Source organism: Tenrec ecaudatus, chromosome 5 (genome assembly GCF_050624435.1).
Source record: "Tenrec ecaudatus isolate mTenEca1 chromosome 5, mTenEca1.hap1, whole genome shotgun sequence".
Lineage (NCBI taxonomy): Eukaryota > Metazoa > Chordata > Mammalia > Afrosoricida > Tenrecidae > Tenrec > Tenrec ecaudatus.
Genome location: NC_134534.1, coordinates 89,578,527 through 89,601,580, shown reverse-complemented (window position 1 = coordinate 89,601,580; position 23,054 = coordinate 89,578,527). Strand labels below are relative to the sequence as shown.

General features: G+C 42.8%; 1 protein-coding gene across 1 annotated transcript in view; it reads right to left on the bottom strand.

Moving 5' to 3' along the window:
* SHC3 (SHC adaptor protein 3) overlaps window positions 1–23,054 on the bottom strand; it is a 224,042-nt gene that overhangs the window by 11,942 nt on the left and 189,046 nt on the right. Inside the window, exon 11 of the mRNA XM_075550852.1 lies at window positions 14,931–15,226. Coding sequence (XP_075406967.1) covers window positions 14,931–15,226 — 296 coding nt within the window. The remainder of the gene's footprint in view (window positions 1–14,930; window positions 15,227–23,054) is intronic.

Genomic DNA, 23,054 nt, shown 5'->3' with positions numbered 1-23,054 from the left:
CACCGCCTTTCAATAAAAGCATCGTTGTTGGGAGCCATCCCAACCATGCTGTCTAGCAAAGCTCCAGCCTGGTGGAAGGAGCATCTGCAGAGCAGAGCTCCCCAAGGAGGGTTTCCAACATCCCTCAAATCTTTACTGTTGTTAATTCCATTCTTGGGAATTTTGTGCATTGCCATGTTTACCGCACCTGGAGTGGACGCAAGGGCAGTCTTGAGAAGTACGAATGAAACCAGATGTAAAACTTGCTTCAATATGATGGGGCTTTCCTTAACTGAGGCACTGGAGAGGCTTAGACAGCGAGACATCTTTGGGAATTCTGAGAAGGATATGTGGGAATTGAGTGAGGGACAAACCCAAAAGATGAGGTCAGAGGAGAAAATGAAACCCACCAAAAAACCCTGGATTCCATTCAGATTAGGTAGTGGGGACTCTTTTGGTCTCCCCGATATAGAGGACCTATAGACTGCCTCCCCCAACTGACACCCCTTTACCTTGGACAGCGTCTTACATAGAAGAAGAGAGAATGGTTAACATTAATAGAAAATATTTAAAATGGGAAACAGTAAGTCTTTGGCAAAGAATCAGGTGGTTTGGCCCCCCATGATGCCTCAGGAGTACAATAAATAAAAGATACATAGGAAGACAATGGAACAGTTACCATGGGAGGGCTTATAAAGGAAAATATTTGAGCAACATTTAACTCTGTAGATATTTTTAGAATAATGTAGGCTTAGAAATAAAACATGAGGTAGTTTTATTGTGTTAAGTTCGTCAACAAGGAAAGGAACATTGTGAGCAGAAAATAGGGCAGTGAGTAGGATATGGGTCTAACCAAATTTTCTGAACACCTCAATCAAGAACAGCACGTGATCTATAAAACAAACAGTACAGGAAGAAAGAACCAGGAAGAGGACAGAAAGTGACAGGAAAAGGTACAGACCTTATCAGGTCTTTTATCAGGTTTTAGTGGAAACAATAAGGGTGACTTTGGAGCTAATCATAGGGCATTGCTTTTATGTAGTGGTCTGCAAAACTTTTTATGGCATAAATAAAGCTGTTTGGAAGAACTCAGCAGAGATTGCTTCCACCAGAACATCTCTCGTGTCTGTCTCCTCTGTGTTCTCCGACTCCACACCTCCTTCTGACATCCAGTTCATCCCTCCTGGAGCTGGACTCCGGCACATTGTATTTGATTTATTTGGTGTGGCTTTGACTATCTCAGAAACCAGATACAACAAAGGTAACAACTGAACTTAGCCTGTTTCATTTTAAGAAGTGAGTTTATAATTATATCATGCCCAAACTAGGTAAGTGCAAAGGCAGCAAAGACAACTAAAACCGATTTTTCTATGAACTAACCCTCACAAAACGCCCTCCTAAAGAAATAATTCTTTAACTATTGGCCACCCCACACAGAGGGGATGCATGGAGGAGAAAATGCATCCAGGGGACAGTTTAGTACTGATGAAACACTCCTCTATTTCTTTAATCCTTCCCCCCCCACTATTATGCTTCAGCCCAAACTCGTAATTCCTGCTAGACTGTTGTACAGACAGTGGCACAGACAAGCACTTTCAATATATGGAATTCAGGAAAGACGAACCTCCTCTGAACAGCAATGGGAGCAATGATTCCAGGAGGATAGGGGAAGGGAAGGGGGAGGAAGGGAGGGAAGTGCAATGGATAGCAATGATGGCAAAGTAACCTCCCTGGGGGAAGACTGCCAGGATAGTAGGTGAAAGGATAGAATAAGGTATGCATACATGATAATAACTATACATAATATATTATGGGCTTGTGGGAGTGGCAGGGTGGGGAAGGGAGGGGGAAAAGAGGAGCTGATATCAAAGGGCTCAAGAAGAAAGATAATGTTTAGACATTATCAATGCCAATAATTGTACATGGCTGCTTGAAGTAATGGATGTATGGTTTTGTAACTAAGAACCCCCAATAAAATGAAAAAATTCACTCCCCATATCTAACAATATATTTCATAAAAACATGTCAAAAGCAAGCAAAGATTATACCAGGATGGCAAGATGAAAAACTCTATTCATGTAAATCCACCTTAATGGATTTAAGAGGGAAATTATGTTATCAAAAGATACTGAAAAAGTATCCGAAAAAGTTCAATATTTGTATATGATCAAAATAATTAGGTAATTAGCATGTGTAAGTTTTATTAGATCAAAGATCATCTTTTTAATCTGGCTTGCCAAATGCAAATGCCTAGACTTACTAGGCATGTACTACATAATTGCTGGATAAACAGAAAAAGTTCTTTATCCGGTAAACACAATCTACCAAAAACTTACCACAAAAATCATTCTTTTCTTTTTTTACAAAAATCATTCTTAATTGAACAAAGTCTCAAATTTTCGCTTTAAAGCTGGAACAAGACAAGTGCGATATACTGAAGATAAAATAGCTGTGTACATCATAAGAATTCACCAAGAGTAATAAGTGAGCCCACAGATTTGGCAAACATCATTAGCAATGGCACATCAGACAAAGGCCTTATTACTGAAATCTACAGTACTCTGGTAGCTTACCATAAGAAAAAAACTGCCCACTGAGGAGGTGGGCAAAGGACCTGAACAGAAGTTTCACAAGAGCAGGAGTCCAAATGGCCAGTAAACATGAGAAAATGTTCACAATCTTTAGCCATAAGAGAAATGCAAATTAAAATGACTATGAGACACCACCTCACACCTCAAAGATAGCCCAATTCAAAAAATCAGAAAGAACCAAGTGTTGGAGGGGCTGTGGTGAGATAGGAACTCTTGTCCACTGCTGGTGGATATGTGGTATATACAGCCACCATGGAAATCGATTTGGCAATTTCTAAAACAGATGAGAATTGATCTACCATATGACCCAGCAACCCTCCTACTGGGAATATACACAGAAGAGGCAAGAACCACACCACGGCCAGACATCTGTGCTCCAATGTTCATTGAGGCACAGTTCACAATCGCAAGGAGTTGGAAACAACCCAAATTTCCATCAACAGATGAATGGATTAAAAAACTGTGGTCCATTCATACAATGGAGTACTATGCATCCCCAAAAAGCAATGATGAACACATGAAGCACATCACCACATAGGAAGAATTGGAGGGAATTATGCTCAGCAAAGCAAGCCAAGCACAAAAGGACAAGTACAACATGAGTTCACTGAGGTGACCTTAAAAAGCAAAAGGGGCATAGAAGAAGAGCTACAATATGTGTCCATTCCTGGAGTGAGGTCCAGGTAACCTGGCAAAGGCCAGACCCAATCAGGGATACATATGGCAGCCAACTAAAAAGGAGGGGGAAAAGGAAAGAAAAACAAACCAAAAAAAACATGGTAGTGGCGGAGCAGGGAACTAACCCACCCAAGGGGAGGGTATTGTTTATATCTCCACAAGAGAGGGAGAGAGGGACCACACTTCAACCTGGGGTGCCAAGACATGATGCAAAACATACTGGCATGAAGCAGTGAACCAACAGAGAGGTCTGCAGGGCCAGCCCCAATGCCAGCTACGTGGACAGTACCCTCCTCCCCTCCCACTGAAGAAAGCACTGTAGAGGACAGCACTGAAGCAACAGTTCAGGGAGAGGGGCGAGTCTGATGAGAGCACATGGGAGAAAACTAAGATGGAAGAAAAAGAAAGAGTGGAACACATCCTGGCCCACCAATCCCCAAGGATGATATTCTGGCTCAGAGCAGCTAATGCGCAGAGAGGACCATTGGGCGGCCCCACCATGAGAAGTAACATCCCTCACTTACCTATAGAGCTACAGGGCACAACACTGGAGACACAGTGCGGGAATTGTGCCCCATTTAACCCCACCTAACATGTGTAAAACACTAAGGGCTTGCAACAGAGCAGCAAGGGGAGCAAAGTAATGAAGTCCCTGAGGAAAACCAAAAATAGACTTTGGGGTCAGGGCATAGCACCTCATCAGACTCAACCAGGAAACACTCTTAAAGGTCAACTATCAGACCTGGAACTATAGGTTTTCTTTGTTGTTGTTGTTTTGGTTTTGTGTTTATTATTGTTTTTACATATCTCTCTAGATAAGATAGGAGGGATAAACAATCTAGAGGAGAAAACAATGGAACCAAATGGTTCAGGGTGGGGGGTGGACATGGGAGAGGGAGGGGAGGAAAGGAAGTGGTGTGACAACAAACCCAGGGGCAAGGGAACAACAAGTGATCTAAAATAGATGGCAAGGAGGGTGTAGGATGCCTGCTGGGGTTTGATCAAGTGCAATGTAACCAAGAGGAATTCCTGAAAACCAAATGAAGACTGAACGGGAGACAAAAGTAAAGTAAAGCAAAGGGAAATAGCAAAGGACATTTATAGAGGTCTAAATACAGGCATGTACATATGTGAATATATTTATATATAATAACAGGGAACAAGATCTATGTACATATATTTATTTGTTAAGTATTAAGGCAGCAGACAGACATTGGGTCTCCACTTATGTACTCCCTCAGAACACTTTGTTCTAATAACGTGGCATTCTATGATGCTCACCTTCCCAACATGATCACTGAAGACAAAATAGGTACGTAAGCAAATGTGGTGAAGAGAGCAGATGGTCTTAAAGGCTTGAAGATAAACAAGCGGCCATCTAGTTGAGAAGCAAAGAAGCCCACATGGAAGAAGTACACCAGCCTGTGTGATCATGAGGTGTTGAAGGGATCGGATATCAGGCATCAAAGACTCAGAACAAAAAAACACATCAATGTGAACGAAGGGGAGTGCAGAGTGGAGACCCAAAGCCCATCTCTACACAATTGGACATCCCCTTACAGAAGGGATACCAGGAAGAGACGAGCCAGTCAGGGTGCAGTGTAGGACCGATGAAACATGCAACTTTCCTCTAGTTCTTTAATGTTTTCCTGCCCCCCATCCCCACTGTCATGACCCCAATTCTACCTTACAAATCCAGCTAGACCAGAGCATGTACACTGGTACAGATAAGAGCTGGAAACACAAGGAATTCAGGACAGATAAACCCCTCAGAACTAATAATGAGAATAGCGATACCAGGAGGGTAAGGCAAAGATGGGGGAGGGGGGGACTGATCACAATGGTCAACATATATCCCACTCCCAGGGGGACCAATAACAGAAAATGGATGAAAGGCAACAGCAGTCAGTGAAAGATATGAAAAAAAGAAATCATAAGTTATCAAGGGTTCATGAGGGATGGAGATTGGGGGAGGAAGGGGAGAAATGAGCTGATACCAAGCACTCAAGCAGAAAGAAAATGTTTTGAAAATGATGATGGCAACATATCTACAAATGTACTTGACACAATGGATGGATGGATTGTGATAAGAGCTCTAGGAGCCCCCAATAAAACGATTTAAAAAATAACAAAAGTAAATTTTAAAAAAGAAGGAAATATATCTCTATTTGAAATGACATAATCACTATTATACTAAAACTACTGAGATTCAGTATTCAGCAAAGTTTCTTGTTAACAAAATTTCTGCATATAAAGTCAAACTGCATTCCTCTCCTTACTAAGCACAACTTGTTGAAAACGAAACGGTACTTGCAACAGGAACCAAAACTCAACATTTTATGAAATTATTCAACAAAGAAATCAGAAGATATTCCTTAAAAAAAAAGCCCTATCAAATAAATCTTAAAAATTAAAAGACGAGTTATCTATGTAGTATTCATGGATGTAATGACTGGTTGGGCTGAGCTGAAGCAGGTCAGGGCCTCACTTCCCTGCAAGTCCCGGAGGTCAGCAGCAGATGGTGCCAGATAAGGTAACTGGTGAGACCAGATGCTCCAAGTTCAAAGAAAGCCATAAGGAGTCGGCAAGCAATTCTCGAAGTTGCCAGACTCCATATACTAATTGCCACACATTCCTCACCACCCTTTAAAAAACTCGAGTCCTTGGCTGCTACACACAACTTCCCTGACCTGTTGACCTAGGTTACGGAACCTCCTCTGGGAGCTTCTCCGCTAATAAAGTAATTTCTGTTTCTGTTCTCCCTTTTCCTGTCAGTAATGTCCTTGTGCCTCAGTTTACCTTATACTTAGTTTGTCTCCTCATGTCTCAGTTTCACCTTTACATTTGGTGCTGAAACTGGGGAGAGGTAGGAGCACGGGTTCTGTGCCATCCCGGCCCTGCTTCAGCAGGGATGTAGCCCACCTCTCTTCTCCTCTAGAACCTCTGGGGCCCGCCTGGTTGGGTGATTTATGGTCAGTATCTCTCTGTGTATGTTCATTCTGTTATTGCTTGTCTTGTCAGACTCTGAGGACCAGCAAACTCATATGGGACCATAGTGTCCCCATTTTTCAGAGCGCTGCAGAAGGGGATTATACTTCCACCCCAGTACTAAGAGGAGCTGGAAATAACTGTCTTTCCCCGGAATTGGTGCAACGATAAGGACAGTTTCTCCTGTCTATCTTATCTCATGTGGCCCTCAGCCCTTTGTCTCCGTGTTTACTTTCTGGGATTGCTTCCACTAACAAGACTTCTGGCTCTGGGTCTGGCAGTCACTGCACCTTCAGACTGGACTGAGGTGCAAAGGCAATTGAGCCTTTTCTACCTATTTGTGTGTTTTGCGTTTGTGGCTCTGTGGTACTTTCTCTAAAATTTTCTGCTTGCCTTTCCTAGCACCTTGAACAAAGGCCTCTGAACAACCTCCATTTTACCAGCCATAAAGTCAGACCCACCTCCCCCTCCTCTGCTTCCATTGTGTCTCTCTCTGATCCAAGGTCCCTATCTGCTGGACAAAAGCCATAGGCCTGCGCCAGGGAACATTCCTGTTCCAGAGAGTCCAGGACTCTCCCCTGGGTCCTCAAGTCTGACCGGGACACCCCCAAGGTTACCAGACCACTTTCTAACTGACAGTTGCGAACGGGGACCAGGTGACACCCTTCTCCTCTGTCCCTAGCCCCTGCAGTTTGAGACACTATGGGAAGTCCTCTGCCCAAGACCCTAAGGACAGTCCTTTGGGGTGCCTACTAGCCAACCTTACTGAATTGGGTTTGGCTCCTGATCTCCGCCCAAAACGCCTGCTCTTTTTCTATAACCAAAGTTGGCCTTAATACTGATTGGATAATGAGTCTCAATGGCACTTTCGATTTTAACATTCTTTGTGACCTCGACAATTTTTGTCAGCAAACTCACAAATGGTCAGAAGTCCCATATGTTCAGGTCTTTTTCTTTCGTTGCTTCTGTCCCTTTCTACTACCTGTCACCCTGTTCAAGTTCTCTTAGCCAAACACTCTCTTAATCAGGCCCCTAACAGTATTCCCCCTCGTCTTTCTCTGAACACCTTGACTCCTTGTCTGCACCCCCAGTAAAGCCTCCCACATATTTTGAGTGCCCCCTCACAATCACCTTCCTCTGCTACCCCCTCAATTCCCCAAAGTTAAGGCAACTGTGCCCCCAGCACCTGTCCCCTCCGCAGAGCCAGACCCTCGGACTCTCTGGAGTATCTCTCTCTCTCCCCAACCCAGCTCCCTCCTTATGCACCCACCTCTCCCAGATAGAAAAGCAGTGTGCAAATCCGGAGGGAGCTCGCCAGAAGCCCAAGCTGTGGTCACCACCCTGAGGCCAAAAGGAGGAAGGGGTCAGAAATCTCCAGGAAGTAACAACTTTAATCGCTCATCGCACTTTTGATTTCATCATCCTCCAAAATCTCAACAATTTCTGCCAGTGAATCACAAATAGTCTGAAGTTTCGCATGTGCCGGCCTTCTTTTCTCTGTACTCCCATCCCTCTCTCTGTATTTCCTGCTCCCCTTCCCAAGTCCTCTTGACTAAAGAAAATCCCTCCTCTCCTCCTGCTTCTGCACCCCCTTCTTGTGTCTACCTTTACAGACCTGCCTGAGCACCTTGTTCCCCTCCTACTCACCTCCCTCCCTATTCTGGCCACCAGAGTCCCCCCCCCCCCCCCCCCCCGCATCCTTCTCCTCATCTACTCACCTCGCTAGAGGAACCCAAGTCTGCACTCACCCCACCAGGTAGCAAGCACCCACAACTGCAGAACCCCCCTTCTCCTTTGTCCGCTCCAGAAAGTGGCCGGGACTGAGAGTGGTCCAGTTCATGTTCCCTTCTCTCTCACTGATTTATCTCAGATTGAAATGCATTTAAGCTCCTTTATAATTATCCCACCACCTATATTAAGGAGTTTTGATATTTAACTCAAGCTTATGATTTGTCCTGGCACGATATTTTTGTCATCCTTTCCTAAGAGGGAATGCATTTTTCTCACTGTTCAGCAGCGCTCTAACAAAATCCATATAACCGACTTTGACCTGGGAGGGTCCCAGACAAAAACCTGGTTAGGGTTATCAAATTGACAATGAAGCAGGTAGAGACGTATGTGCCCACCGTGATAAAATGCTTCAGTGTGTCCTGGTCGGGCCTTAGGCCATTTCATATATAGAGGTAAATTTTAATAAACTTAGGGAGATTGCTCAAAAGCCTGACAAAAGTCCACCCCCCATCTTAAGCCAATTTACTAATGCTTTAACCCCAAAGGCCCTCAAACCCCAGTTTGAGATTTAATGAATATGGCATTCAAGGTTGTTAACAGCCGTGAGGAGCAGGCAGAGTCAGCCTGTGAAGCCTGGTTCTGGCAGAAGGTACATTTTCAAACCCAAGCCTTAGTAGCAGCCCAAAGGCCAACCAAGGATCCCCCATGGCCTCAAAGGGGCAGCATGGGGCTGGGGTATATGGGAACACCACCCACCACCTAGTGCCTGCTTCAAGTGTGGAGAAGAAGCGCACTTGTCACGGGAGTGCCCTAGGCCTGCAGCTCTAACCAAACCCTGCCCGGTATGCAGTCCAAGTGGACACTGGCAGTCAGACTGTCCTTGGAAAAGCAACAGGCCCTGTGCATCTCCATGCAGGGGGGTGGTCCTTCCAATTCCTGACCGGCTGTAGGCCCTGCTGGGATTGGCCGAAGACTAATTAGACTCTGACTGGACCACCATCTCCCCCGTTGAGAATTACAATGTGGGAAATGTGAAGGATATCAAACTGATAGTTCCCCGGTCACATGGGGAGGCGACATGATAGTTCCCCAGTCACATGGGGAGACGACAGAGCCACAGCTAGTCTATGACCTCACAAATCAAAACGTGGATGGCTTTTCTCTGCATGGAGTTTGCAGACATAATGTAACTGTTAATACTCAGGTACAGCATAAATCCCTGGCACAGGTAACCCTCCAAAACCATCATGCATTAGATCTGTTAACAGCTTACAAGGAAGGTACGTGCATGTTTCTAGGAGAAAAGTGCTGTTACTATATTAATGAGTTGGGAGTGGTTGAACAAAATGTTAAGGTGTTAAAAAACATGGCCAAAGATATCAGAAATCACCACTGGGGCAATGCAACAACCACCTCCGGGTTCCAAAACCCTGTTATGTCCTGGGTCATGCCCCTGATAATAATTTGCTTGCTGTTACTTTTACCCCATTGTCCTTTTAAGTTCCTTCAAGAATGAATGAAAGACATATCCAATCTAACTGCTAACCAGCATTTGTTACATCCTTACAGCCCCCTACCTGCCAATGTTGATCCAAACCATTCCAGCCCATAGCCCTCCCCTGTTGCCCCGTACCAGCAGGGAATAGTCAGATCAGAGCTCAGCGCCCTTTCATCCATTCCTCGTTATCTAGGATGTTTTTCAAGTATGGAGAAAAATATATCTGAGAGTTTATAGTGAGTTTGGTGTCTATCATTACTAAGTTCAGAAAGTGATACCTGAAATGTGGCAAGATGGAAACCTAGGCTGTCCAGCTGAGGCAGACAAGCAAAAGAAACTCCATTTTTTAAGTTGCTGAATGACCTGCCTCCTTCCCTCTCCCATTTCATGAAATCCCACTAGTGACTGATTTTAGAATGTCCTCTCAGTACCCAGGTTCTCAACACTACCATTAGTTTCAACTATTCTTCAATATATCACTTGTTTTAATATTGTTCTTTTTGATGTTGTAATCTGAATGATATAGTTAATCTTGTTATGGTAACTAGGATGTTATAGTCATTTTTGGTATTGTTTCTTTTATGATAAGGAATGTACCTGTATATGCTTGCTCTTCTTGAAGTTACCAGAATATTATAATCAATGCTGTACCCTGTAATGCTCCTAAATCCTAAAGAACAATAACATTAATTTTGTTTTCTGCTTCTGTCCACACTTGCTTAAGTCTTAGACAAAGGATAAATGAGTTTTTTGCCTTTGAAGATGAACTGAAATGTAGACTTGGGACTGCAATCAAAGAATCACTTTTAGATTCTAGCAGTCCGATTATAACCAAATAAAGACTCTCCTGAATTATCAAGACATTATAGTGGCTGTCATTCATTTGAACACACAACACAATATTCGGAAGGCAACTAATCAATCTCAAAATTTGTGTGACTGACAAAAGCAAAAGATCTAAATGGGAATTATCGAACAATGTTGTGTTTGTAAAATTTGAAAACTCATAAACACAAAATATGCATTTCTGTATTTGGATATAGTGGCAGTTAGATTTTCTGTCAACTGTGTGAAAGTATTGGGATGGAGTCCAATCTATCAACCAGGTCACAGCCTGATGGTATGTGTTGGTGTGGCCTTTTTTAAAGAGAAACACTGGGAACTTCTTTCCCCCTGGCCCTTTGCCTTCTTCCTCCCCGAGTCTGTGTGTCTGTCACCAGGGGTGGTCTCATTATGGCCACCGGGCCCTGGGAGCTGTGAACTCTGCTGTCTTTCCACCCTGCACTTCCTAGCCTGTGCTCTCTTTGCATCCTGCTTCATCTTTGTGTCGCCTGCTTGCAGTTACTTGAGTTTGAAAATGACTCTCGCTAGTATTGGACCCATGGGCTTGAGTGGGACAGGACCTTCTGGATATAAAATTATTTGTTTATCTAAAGCTCTTTTGTATACATATGACTGTTGTTGGTTTTGTTTGTAGACAATCTAACCTAACACAATTTGGTACCATGGGTGTGGGGTTCTAGATAAACAAATCCTGAGTAGGGAACGTGGAGGCTTGTCTGACCTCTGCACTCAGGTGGAGTTGGATTTCCTATCTCCTTTGAGAGAGGCAGAGGCGGTCAGCTATGGCCAGAGTTTACTCAACTGGCTTCAGGAAGGGCTTGGGAAGTGAAACCTTTGATTCTAAAGAGCTATTATTGGTTGTTTCTACTGTGGAGTTCTTCAGGGAGTTCAGGACTCCCATCTCCTTCTTCCTCTGCTCTCTCCTCCCTCCAGGGCAGCGGGAATTCCATGACTACCTGCTGAATCCATGAATCTCGCCCTGGAACTGCAGACTAAACTCCTTTTCTTTCTCTCTGGACTAGCTTTGATTTATCTTTGCAGCGAATGTAATAGGAATACAATGGATTTTACATTACAACTTGGGGGAGGGGAATGGTGGGAGGAGTGATTTTCAATCTTCTCAGAGGCAAATCCAAGCTGCTTAGACAAGATAGTTGCCAGAAGACCAGGTCTACCGAATTCCCCTTGGCCAGTAGTCCAGAGACAAACACATAGAAATGAGATAGTCTGAGAGACCATAGAACTTGAATGAATGGAAAAAAAAACCAAACCGTGTTTAGGATCTTGCTGTACTGGGTTTATATTGATTGGAAATTATGACTAGAGAGAGCTTGTATGCATGCCCACCTTCAGCTTTTATGATTACTTTTATTAAAGAGACATTAGGAATTGCCTGCAAAGAGAAGGTTTGTTGTTGTTGTTGTTTGTTTTTTTAAGGTTAAACTCCACCCAGTGCCTTGAGCACCAGGGCATTTGCATTTGAAAAGACTTGCGACTAGAATTGTTCGGAGACCTGAGGGGTAAAAAAATGATTGGCTTTTTAAACTTTGAGGAAGCAGTTTGCCTGTGGTTGCAGTTAGGTCAAAAAAGTCTGTGCCCATCAGTGCCTTCTAGGATTGTGGGGAGCTTGGGATGCCCTGGCTGACCACCTGGATTCACTTGGCGAGTAGAAGAGTAGTAGAGAGCTAAGTTGAGTCCAGCCACTGACACCTGTAGATGGACCTGGCTCACAGGGATTCAAGGAGAGACAAAAACAGGTTGGCTGGTCTGAAATTTAAAGAGTTTCACAGAAACTTGAGCCTATGGCACAACCTAGCCAGTGGTATGAAGTGGGGGAGTCATGGGAAACTCCCTAACTTGCGATGGACCTAACTTGGAATGGCTAGGACTTAGTTGACCAGAACCTGACCATATAAAGAAGATGCACCCTGTTAACTGGTGCACATTGCTTGCTGACTGAATGGATACATGGCTTTACATTTGACTGTGCTTATGAATGTTGACACATAGGTTCTAATGGAATGAAGGTGCTTCCCATCCAAGAACATACTTGTCTCCTAAGAGCACTGGGTTGATAGAAATGGGCAGTTTAGAAACTAGATACTCAAAATATGGGTGATAAAGCCAGGAAGTGACTGACTTCAAACTTTGATGGGTTGGGGAAGATATTGATAGAAATTTAGGATTCAGGTATAGATGTTCACAAAATGCAATCGTTAGTTATAAAATATTTTTGTTTTGTTCACTTATGGAATATACGATTTAAATGAGTTAGTGCATTTTCAATTGTTCATGCTTTTGCTGTGTCCCATTAACTGCAAATATTTTATTATTGTCTTTCTTTAGAGATTGCATATGGCTAAAGGGTTGTATGCAAATGTTAAGTTGGCAAGGGTTGTCTGTGGCAGTTAAATTTTATGTTAACTTGTACCTGTGTGAAAGTGTAGGGGTGGAGTGCAATCTGTCAATCAGGTCACAGTCTGATGATACCTCCTTGGTGTTGTGGCCTTTTTATAAGAGGGATTTTTTTCTCCCTCTTTCCTTTCACTTTCTCACTGGGACTCTGTCTGCTCCATGGATGGTCCCATGTGGGCTGCCTAACCCCTTGAGCTATTGACCTGCCTGCCATCCATCAACCTTGAATTCACAAGACCACTGCCCTGTGATCTTCCTGCATCCACCTTCACCTTTCTGTGCCACCAGTCTGCAGCTATGTAAGTCTGAAGAGGGCTCTGCCTAAATCAGACCTCCACACTTGAGTTGAACTGGGCTGCCTTCTTGATTGAAAATAACCTCTGGATATAAATTTCTTTCTTACGCATATATGAGTATAACTGGTTTTGATTCTCTAGATAGGTAATCTAACACACACACATATATGTAAAAATCTAATAAAGTGGATTAGAAGAATATGTATTATATTAATAGAAAAGTGTTTTTCCAAAGTGGAGAAAACAAGACTGGTGAAAATACAGATGTTTAGAGTGTTTCAAGAGTTGAGGTGTGCAGGTAATGCAATATAAAAACCTAAAGTACTGGGGGGCCAACCCCAATCCCAACTACTAAGTGGACACCTGCCCCTCCCCGCAGAAGAACTTATTTCAAAAGACGGCATTGAATCTGCAGCTCCAGGAAAGGGAGCACACGGGAGCAGATGAAGGGGGAGGAGGAGAGAATGGAGCACAGCCTGGCCTACCAGGCCTTGAGGACAATGACCCCAATTAGAGCAGCCAGTCCACAGAGAGGACCACATGGCCAGCCCCACTATGAGACATGACGCCCCTCACTGATCCATAGCTCTACAGAGAACAACACCGGAGACACAGTGTGGGAATTGCACCCAATCTGATCCCGCCACACGGAAGCAAAACACTAAGGAGTGCAACAGAACTGCAAGGGAATGGAGCAGCGAGGTCCCCAAGGAGTGCTGAAGGTGGACTTTCGGGCCAGGGCATGGTGCCCCAACAGACTGGACTGCAAAACACCCACCCCTAAAGGGCAACACATGATCCTTGAACTAACTATAAGCTTTTCTTTAAAACAACAACAAACCCTAAAGTATTCAATGTTCCCCATCCTACTCCATTTCTTCACCATTCAAACCCCCTCACTGTCATCGAGTTAATGCTGGCTCATCGCAACCCTATAGGTTAGGGTGGAACTTCCCCTGCAGGTATCTGAGACGGTAACTGTTCATGGGAGTAAAAACCCTGCATTTCTCCCATGGAGCAGGCTGGTAGATTTGAACTGCTGACCTTGAGGATAGTAGTCCACTGCTTAACTATTAAGCCACTGGACTCCTTTCTTTTTACCGCACAGAGTTAAATTGTATTCAAGTTCATTTGAAGACTATGGATTCACTCCTACCTATCGGTAAGAAAATGTGTTTGTACGTCTCATTTAAGTAACTCCATCCTGCTTCTTTATTTTCATTGAAAAAGGGTTTAAAATAACCGTCCTGGAATTTGCTTGATGGTTAAGTTAATCGTCACAGTTATTAAGCAAGGCAACTCTTAAGACCATGTCATTGTGAAATCAAATATATTTATTGATTAAAAGATGGAAAATTCAATCCCATAGAATTATTTGGACAAAACTATATGGACATAAAAAAAAACAACCTCATAATTATTAGGCCCTCTTCCATTTCTAAATTGGAAAAGAAGCTAATTGGCAATTTGTTTTCTGTTTCATCACATTCTACTTCTATAAGTGCAAACCTAATTAAGCTTCTAGCGATACATATAAAAAAGTCAAGTGCCTGTATTCCTTTTCCACTATGAAAGCATTTGGAAGCAAACCTCTCACATTGATTATTGATCTTCTTTAAAAGTCATGAAAATCAAACTTTCAGGCAGGACTGTTACCTTCCACACGTCACTACTGAAACTGGGGCTTTCTCTGGTTTGAGAGCATTAAATTCTTATGTCTCTGGACATGAGACATGTCTTACAAAGTTCCTTTCAGCAGGCATATTTAGATATAGGAGGAGAAGTTGTGACTGCCAAGAGGAGATAGAAAAGCTAAGACTGAGCTTACTTTGAGAAGGTTCCATAACATCCAGTCCAACTTCCCCCCCTGACTGGCCCCCCCCACACCCCCGCCCCCCGCACCACGCTCACCGTTCCTTCAGGGTCCACCAGCAGCAGGTGCTTGGCCTGGCCATTGTGCATGCCTGTGAGGACAAAGGTGCAAGGGCTCATGGTGCTTTTCCTGACCAGGAAGTCTCCGTCTTTCTTCAGCAGCCCCTCGGCCTCCTTTCTGCTCATCTCTCCTTGGTACCATGGCTCAGCCTTTAGTTCTTCCAGCTTCTTGGCATCTGGGACGCTGAGGGACATGGGGCTGATGTACTCTAAGGAGGTAGCCTTGCTCAACACGGGACCCATAGACTGGTTCTTGAGAGCATCTTCAAAAGGTTCTGTCAACAAAAAATTAACAAGCCTCAAATGAATCCTAACATGAGCATAATAATAATGCAGTAGAATAATGTCAGTGATGAAAACAAACAGGTAACATCTACAGTAAAAACTGACAAAAAGAGCCTGGGTGTTAATGTAACAATATTCATCCTAAAAATGTTTAAAAGCACAGGCCCAATTTTAGCATGCCTCTTTCTATTGAGGCTGCTGGGATTTGTATTTGTGCCAAGGATTCAAGCATACCCTTTGCCTAGCTAGTTAGAATGACTTCAATTTTGCACATTGCTTACTCCAAGAGTTAACGCGCATTACATGCTACCTATTTCTCTGGAACATTGCTGTTAATCGGAGCCATCAAGTTGGTTTCAAGTCATGAGACATGAATAACAGAGGAAGCACTGCCCGGTCCCGCCCCGTTCTCCCACTGCTATGTTTGAGCCAGTTGTTTGCCCACTACGTCAGTCTAGCTCCCTGAGGTTCTTCCTCTCTTTCACTGGGCTTCTACTTTGCCACGTGCAACGTGCTTTTTCAGGCACTGGTCTCTCCTGCCATGTCCAAAGTACATGAGACGACATCTTGCCTTCATTTCTAAGGAGCATTTTGGGTGCACTTCCTCCAAGAAAAATCTTTGCTCTTTGAGTAGTCCATAAAATTTGGCTTTTTGCTGTTAGGTGCTGAGTAGGTGCTATCTCATAGAGAACCCATGCAAAATGGAAAAAGCACTGCACGGTCCTGACCTTCTCCCAATTGTTCTTCTGCTTGAGCCCATTGTTGCGCTCACTGTGCCAATCCATCTAAGAAGGTCAACGGCCGCCTTCTCTTTGGTTGCCCCTCTGCTTTACCAAGCATGATGTCCTTCACCAGGGACTGGTCTCTGCTGACAATAGGCCCAAACTCTGTGAGATGAAGTCTTGTTATCCTTTTACCTCTAAGGACCACTCTGTTCGTGCTTCTTCTAAGACAGATTGGTTTGTCATTTTAGCAGTCCATGGTATTTTCAATATCCTTCGCCAGCTACACAATCCAAACACGTCAGTTCTTCTTGTGTTTTCCTTATTCAATGACCATATGCTTATGAGGCCATTGAAAACACCATGCTTTGGGTCAGGTGCACCTTAGTCTTTAAAGTAACATCCTTGCTCTTCAATCCTCTCCAGAGAACTTGTGCAGCTGATTGTCCCAATGCAACCTGTCTTTTAATCTCTTGACTGCTGCTTCCATGAGCATTGATATGGATCCACACAAGACAAACTTCACGACAACTTCAATCTTTTCTTCATTTATTATGATATTATATATTGGTCCAATCGTGATGATTTTGGTCTTTGTAATCCATACTTAAATATCAGCAAGGGCTTTCAGGTCTCGTCACTTCAAGCAAGCAAGGTTGTCATCTGCGGATAGGCTAATAATAAGCAGGTCATTAATAAGCTTTAATAAATCTTCTTCCAATCCTGATGCTGCTTTCTTCTTCACATAATCCAGCTTCTCTGATGATTTCTTCAGCATAAAGATTGAATAAAAATAGTGAGAGCTTACAGCCCTGATACACAGCTTTTCTGAAGTTAAATTGCTCAGTATGCCCTTGTTCTGCTTGCACAACTGCCTCTTGATTCGTGTGCAAATCCTGCAAGAGCACAATAAAGTCACATTTTGAGTGCCTTCAGAACCAAGGGACCCATCCCCTAACGCTGTCTCCAACGTTAGCTTCCATTGATATCTTTAATATCGAAGAGGGTTTCCATGCTAAACATACGGTTTTCAGTGGCTACTTCCTTTGAAGTGGGCATCCCCTCATTCTCTGTAGTCTGTTCTTAGTGTAGAAGCTCTACTGCACTCTGTTCACTTTGGGTGATCCTGGTGGCATTTGAAATACAAGTGACATTGCTTCCAGCATCAAAAAACACACAAGCCACCACGTACGACAAGCTGCTAGAGGAGTGGCAGATGGTATTTGGCAGTCATGTTAACAAGCCTTTCTCCAATCCTGACGCCACATCCTCTGAAGATAGTCCACCTTCTTGGATTATTTGCTCTCAGTATTCAGATTAAATAAGTATGATGAGCGTATACAACCCTGACATATACCTTTTCTGATTTTAAACCATGAAGTATTCTGTTGTTCTGTTTAAATGATTGCCTCTTGATCCGTGTGCAGGATCCACAAGAGCACAATAAAGTGTCCTGGAATTCCCATTCTTCTCAAAACTAAGATTCACAGTCGAATGCTTTTGCATTGTCAATAAAAGAAAAGTAAACATTCTTATGGTATTCTTTGTTTTCAGCCAAAAATCCCGATACCCAATATCCATGCCATCTTCGGAATCTCACGGCCCCTGGAAGTGTGCTGCTGAATGAACTTCAGTAAAATTGTCCTTGTGTGTGATATTACTCTTAATAATATTCTTTGATAATTTCCACATTCTATGAGGCCCTTTTTCTTTGGAATGGGAAAAAATTCAAATCTTCAACATTTCTTGGCATAGGTGAGTGAGTGCTTCCGGCGCTTTCTTAGCGTGCGGAAACATTTCAATTGGTATTTGATCAACTGCTGGAACCTTGTTTATGCTTAACGCCTTCAGTGCAGCTTCAGTTTCTTCATTCAGCGTCATCATTCTTGATCATATGCTACCTCCTGACATAGTTGAATGTTCACCAGTTCTCTTTGGTTCAATGACTCTGAGACCCAGCAAGGGAGCAAAGGTACAGATCTGGACAGAGCATGTGCTGAGCCCATGACTTCTCACCCTAGGGGCATCTCCCCTGTCCCCTTTGCTGAACTAATGGAAGTGCCTAAGAATCTCATTCACACAAGAGGCTTAGAAAGGTTCATTGTGCATGCTTTGGGAAACAAATACTGAGTCCAGTCTTGCTAGCTGGGTAAAGTTTCCTTCTTCCTAGGCATTTCTAATAAAATTCAGTTGTGATGCCTCTGTTTTGCAAAAAGAAATATTTCTCTTGCTAAGACAAGAACCCCAGGGGACATTGTGGCTGCAAGTTGGTCTGTGACCTACAAGGTTGGAAGTTCAACTCCACCAGCAACTCCTCAGGAATAAGAATGGGATTTGGAAACCCTTTAGGGCAGTTCTGCCCTCTCCTATGAGTCAGTATTGACTCAATGGCTCTCCTATGAGTCAGTATTGACTCAATGGCAGTGAGTTTGTTTTTGTTTGTTTGTTATTTTGAAGAGAGAAACTTCATTCCAATAATGTGTCTGGCAAGCCTAGTCAGAACAAAGAGGGTACCCTGGACCCCTCCTCCCCCCAAAAAGAAAAAAAATGTTGCTCTTAACTATGATGGGATGGGATCAGAATCTTATTCAGGCAAGAAGACAAGTGATTGCCAGAATCCCTTGCAATTCTGTGTACTTTTGCTTCTGATTGGTTTCTGACCAGACCCCAGAAGCGAGAGAAACTTCTCTGGAGAATATTTCTCCTCTCTTCTCCCTTTCGGCTTGGGCTCTGTCTGTCTTTGTCTCATGTGGTACCAAACAGAACATTCTGTAAGGCCTGCATAAGTGGTGCCTTTTCCACCCAAAAGATGCTGATGAGGGGTTCTAAAATCCTCCAGTTTTTTCAGATTCAGTATCTCCTCCTGGCAAACCTCTGTAAGGTCCTGTTAGAATAGAGCTCTTTTCTCTGCGTCTGTGAGACTGGCTTTCTTTGGTGTCTCTCTATCTTGGCTTTAAAAACTAGGTTTCTGTTTCCTTGACCTTACCAGTTTTCCTTTCTTTTGTCCTGTCTTGAGAATGTTATGAGTCTGGATTGGAGAAGAGGAGATTCAACTTAAGGGTTTCAAAAGGGGTTTAGCTGACCACATCCTTAGGTGTAGGTAAAAAGAGGCAGCGTGGTCTGTTTAATTTGTGATGCACACCGTCTTGCTGCTTTTGCCCAAGATGGCAATCACCAGGATGTCACCTGTAGATTCCCCCATTAAATGGCAGCCACCTGGAATCTACATGTTAGTCCTCCATATGGCAGATAAACCTCCGTTTGACAATTGCTTCTGACTTTAGAAACGTTTTATTTGGGTTTTATTCAGGTTCTGTCTTCCTTTGTTAACAAATTGCTTTCTATGATTTTAATGGGACAATATTTCTAAAAAGAGTACTATTTTAATTGGTATGATAACAAGACCTTTTAAAACAAAATATTGCTAAAAGTAGAATTTTACTTCTACATGATAATTAGATGAAGTATAATTGGATATTTTAGGAGTTCAAATTTTATTTCATTGCATGCACATGCTTATGGATCAAGCTGTTTTAATATTATGAGGAATAAATGAAATGACATATTCTCATATATATTTCAAGATCATATCTCTTAAGTTATTTGCTGATGTTAACTTGAGTTAATGAATGTTGGTTGTAATTGGAAGTTCACATATTTTTTTTAAAAAGAAAAGTATTATGTCTGCTAAATAGTATACTTATTTTTTAAATATTTTGAATGGTTATTATAAGTCTATGGGATAAAATACAAAGAAATGTTTTTAAACTTTTGACATTAAATCAATTTTGGTGGATTTATTCAGAAAATAGAAAAAATTGGTTACTATTCACCACAAGGTGTTATATCATGATAATACTTTCTACAAAGATAGCAGTGAGCTGTAACTTTTAAGTACTGTGTTTTGAGATCTTTCCTTTTGTCTAACATTCCTTCTAAGTTTTAATTGATTTTGTTTGGCTTTGTGTTGATTTGTGAATTTCCCACTTAAATCTTTCAAGTATGTATGTGTATGGATGCACACACACATTTTACTGACTTACCCATACTGTGACTTAGCCATAGCCATGACAAGTGTTGTGACTGACAGATAAGCTTTTGCTTTGTGGGCCCACTGAGGCATTTAAGGAAAAAAAATTCTACAAATGGACTTATAAATCAAGATTTCTATAATTCTGAAAAATGATAGGGGTTGTGAATTACAGCTGTCCCCAAATTGTCTAAAATAGAAATTAGCGACTAAATAGATGAAACGTTTCTCTCCATTCTTGGTGTAGGAAGATTGGTGGCATTGTGGGAGTTCCCTATGTATATAAGTACTACTTAGGTAGGTTTATTGCAAGTTGAGCTATATTCAAGCCGGAAGCAGAGCTAGTACCCTTAGAATACTGCAGCGATTTGTCCCCCGGGGCCTGTCTCCTTCTACATCAGCAAAGAGGCCTGGTGGCTTACTGAGTGCCCCTTGGACTCCTAACCTCAGAGTCAGCAGTTCAAGACTATGAGGCACTCCAAGAAGGATTTCGGTCTTGGTGGGGAATTTTGGTCTTGGAAACCCACAGAGAACAATTCTACCCTATCTTATGGGATGATGGCATCAGAATTGGCTTGATCGCAGCAGCTAGAGACCATTATGTGAGACTATATCTCAGGCCACTTTCCCTATCAGTTCTGGGGAAAATTCAGCCATGCCAGTTCTACTGTGAGACTTATGAGAATTTTCCAACCCTCAAATGATCATAGTTACTGGCTTTGCACTTTTTATAAATCCCAGAAGCCATGAAGGGGTACAGACAGTCTTTTGACCAGGCAATCTCCCTTCTCCAAGTCCTGTACCTTCTGGGCACTTGGTCAACCAGTGCTAAGAGCTCTTAGTACGTGCCTGTGAGGAGAGAGGAAGAACCCACCCAGAGAAAGGAGTGTCCTCGAGAAAATGTTCAACAAGAACGGGGGTGGTTAGGTCTCATCAGAAGTGGGGGGAGGCTAACGAGGTGACCCAGGAAGACTGGACACCTAGGCCTGCAGGTGCCCTTCCCTCCGCAAGCAGGCTTTGAACGTGGCAGAGGAAAGAGGCCATTCAAAGTCTCGGCCATGATCGTGTCTGCTCTTTTTCAGATGGGAAATCAAGGTTTAATACCTCCAGACACACCTCTGGGATGGATACTTAAGAACTGGAATAAGTTTAATGCTCAGATCCAAGAAGAAGAACTGGTACTCTTTGCAATAAGTTAGGCACTGGGGAAATTTGGTTTGAAAATCGTAGCCTACATTATGATAATAACTAGCTGCCAGTAACCAAGTCTCTCAAGAGAACTTGATGGCCTTTTCTTTAAAAAGAAAAAGGAAAATAAAAGTTACAAGAGGCTAGAATAACACCTATTACTCGGGATCCTAAGAATCCCACAGGAAAAAAATAGTGAGTCCAGCTAAGTTCAGCTGCTATATCTGTCCCAGTCATCCAAAATAAATGATAAGAGCTGGCGCTAGACCTAGCAACCGCATGTATCTCTCTCTGGCACGTTTTGAGAAAGTAGAGGGGAGTGGTCTCTTCACAAGAAAGAAGTTTGACTCTTTACCATTAAACCTGCTTTGCCAAGTTTAAGGGAGCTCAAATATTTCTTTAAAACTAAAAGGCCGGAGCCCCGGTGGAGTAGCAGTTACAGCTTTGGCTGGGATCCACAAGGACAGCAGTTCAAAACCACCAGCAGCTTGGTGGGAACAAGGCAGGAGTTTCTACTCCTGTTAATAGCTGCAACCTTGGAAATGCACAGGGACAGTTCTACCTGGTCCAATAGGGTCACGGTGGACCATAGGGACCACCCAAAGGTCCAAAATATTAAAGCACATAACATTCTTAAAGTTATATATGACAAAATAACGAGGTATAAATTACCAAGGGCACATGAGGGAGGGGGAAAAGGGGAGGGAGTGGAAAAAAAAAGAGGACCTGATGCAAGGCGCTTAAGTGGAGAGCAAATGCCTTGAGAATGATTGGGGCAGGGAATGTATGGATGTGCTTTATACAATTGATGTATGTACATGTATGGATGGTGATAAGAGTTGTATGAGTCCCTAATAAAATGTAAAAAAAGAAAAGAGGAGAAAAAAATGATTAGGGCAAAGACTGTACAGATGTGCTTTATACAATTGATGTATGTATATGTATGAACTGTGATAAGAATTGTATGAGCCCCTAATAAATTGTTAAAATTAAAAAAAAACAAAAAAAAAACTAAAAGGCCACTGCAAGTAGAAATAAGGACATCCCCAAATCCTCTAAAGTCATTAGATTCCATTTGGATGTCTGTAACTTCCAACGTGGCATACTTGGAAACCTGGGCCTGCCATGCATTTGCCACCTGTTGTTATAACCCTTGCTTTTCACCTTCTGCCGGACCCCTGCGGGCATCTTTGCCTTAGTGAATATGGGCAAAGAGTTTAAAATGCTGCAGAATTACCAGGCATGAAATCCTAGGTACATCTTTCTCAGCTAAAGTGGCCAAGTTCCTGATTGGGTGGCCAAGCCAGTTAGAAGACTGAACCTGGAATTTAAGTGCCCTCCTGCATCAACCACTAATCAACCTTTCTGCTAATGAGTGACTCATCTACTGGTGCAATTTGATTCCCACATGTGCAACTTGTTACCTCTTTAACTCTAAAATTATGCTAACTACCTGTCTCGTTCCCTTTTGCCTTTTAGAGGATAGATGCTGGAGTAAGATTTCTTCTATATTTGAGTAGAGTAGTGGCCTAATTTCAATCTGCTACCTTAATACTAAACCTATAGGTATATGCACATAGATATATTTCCTCCTCATCATATGTAAATATATTTACATATGTACATGCCTGTATTTAGACCTCTACTCTAGTGCTCCCTCAAAGCAAGAACACTTTGTTCTATTAACTGGCATTCCCGACATGATTGCTGAAGACAAAGTCGGTGCATAAGCAAATGTGGCGAAGAAAGCTGATGGTGCCTGGCTGTCAGAAGATATAGCATTTGGGTTCTTAAAGGCTTGAAGATAAACAAGCAGCCATCTGGCAGAGAAGCAACAAAGCCCACATGGAAGAAGCATATCAGCTTGTGTGATTACGA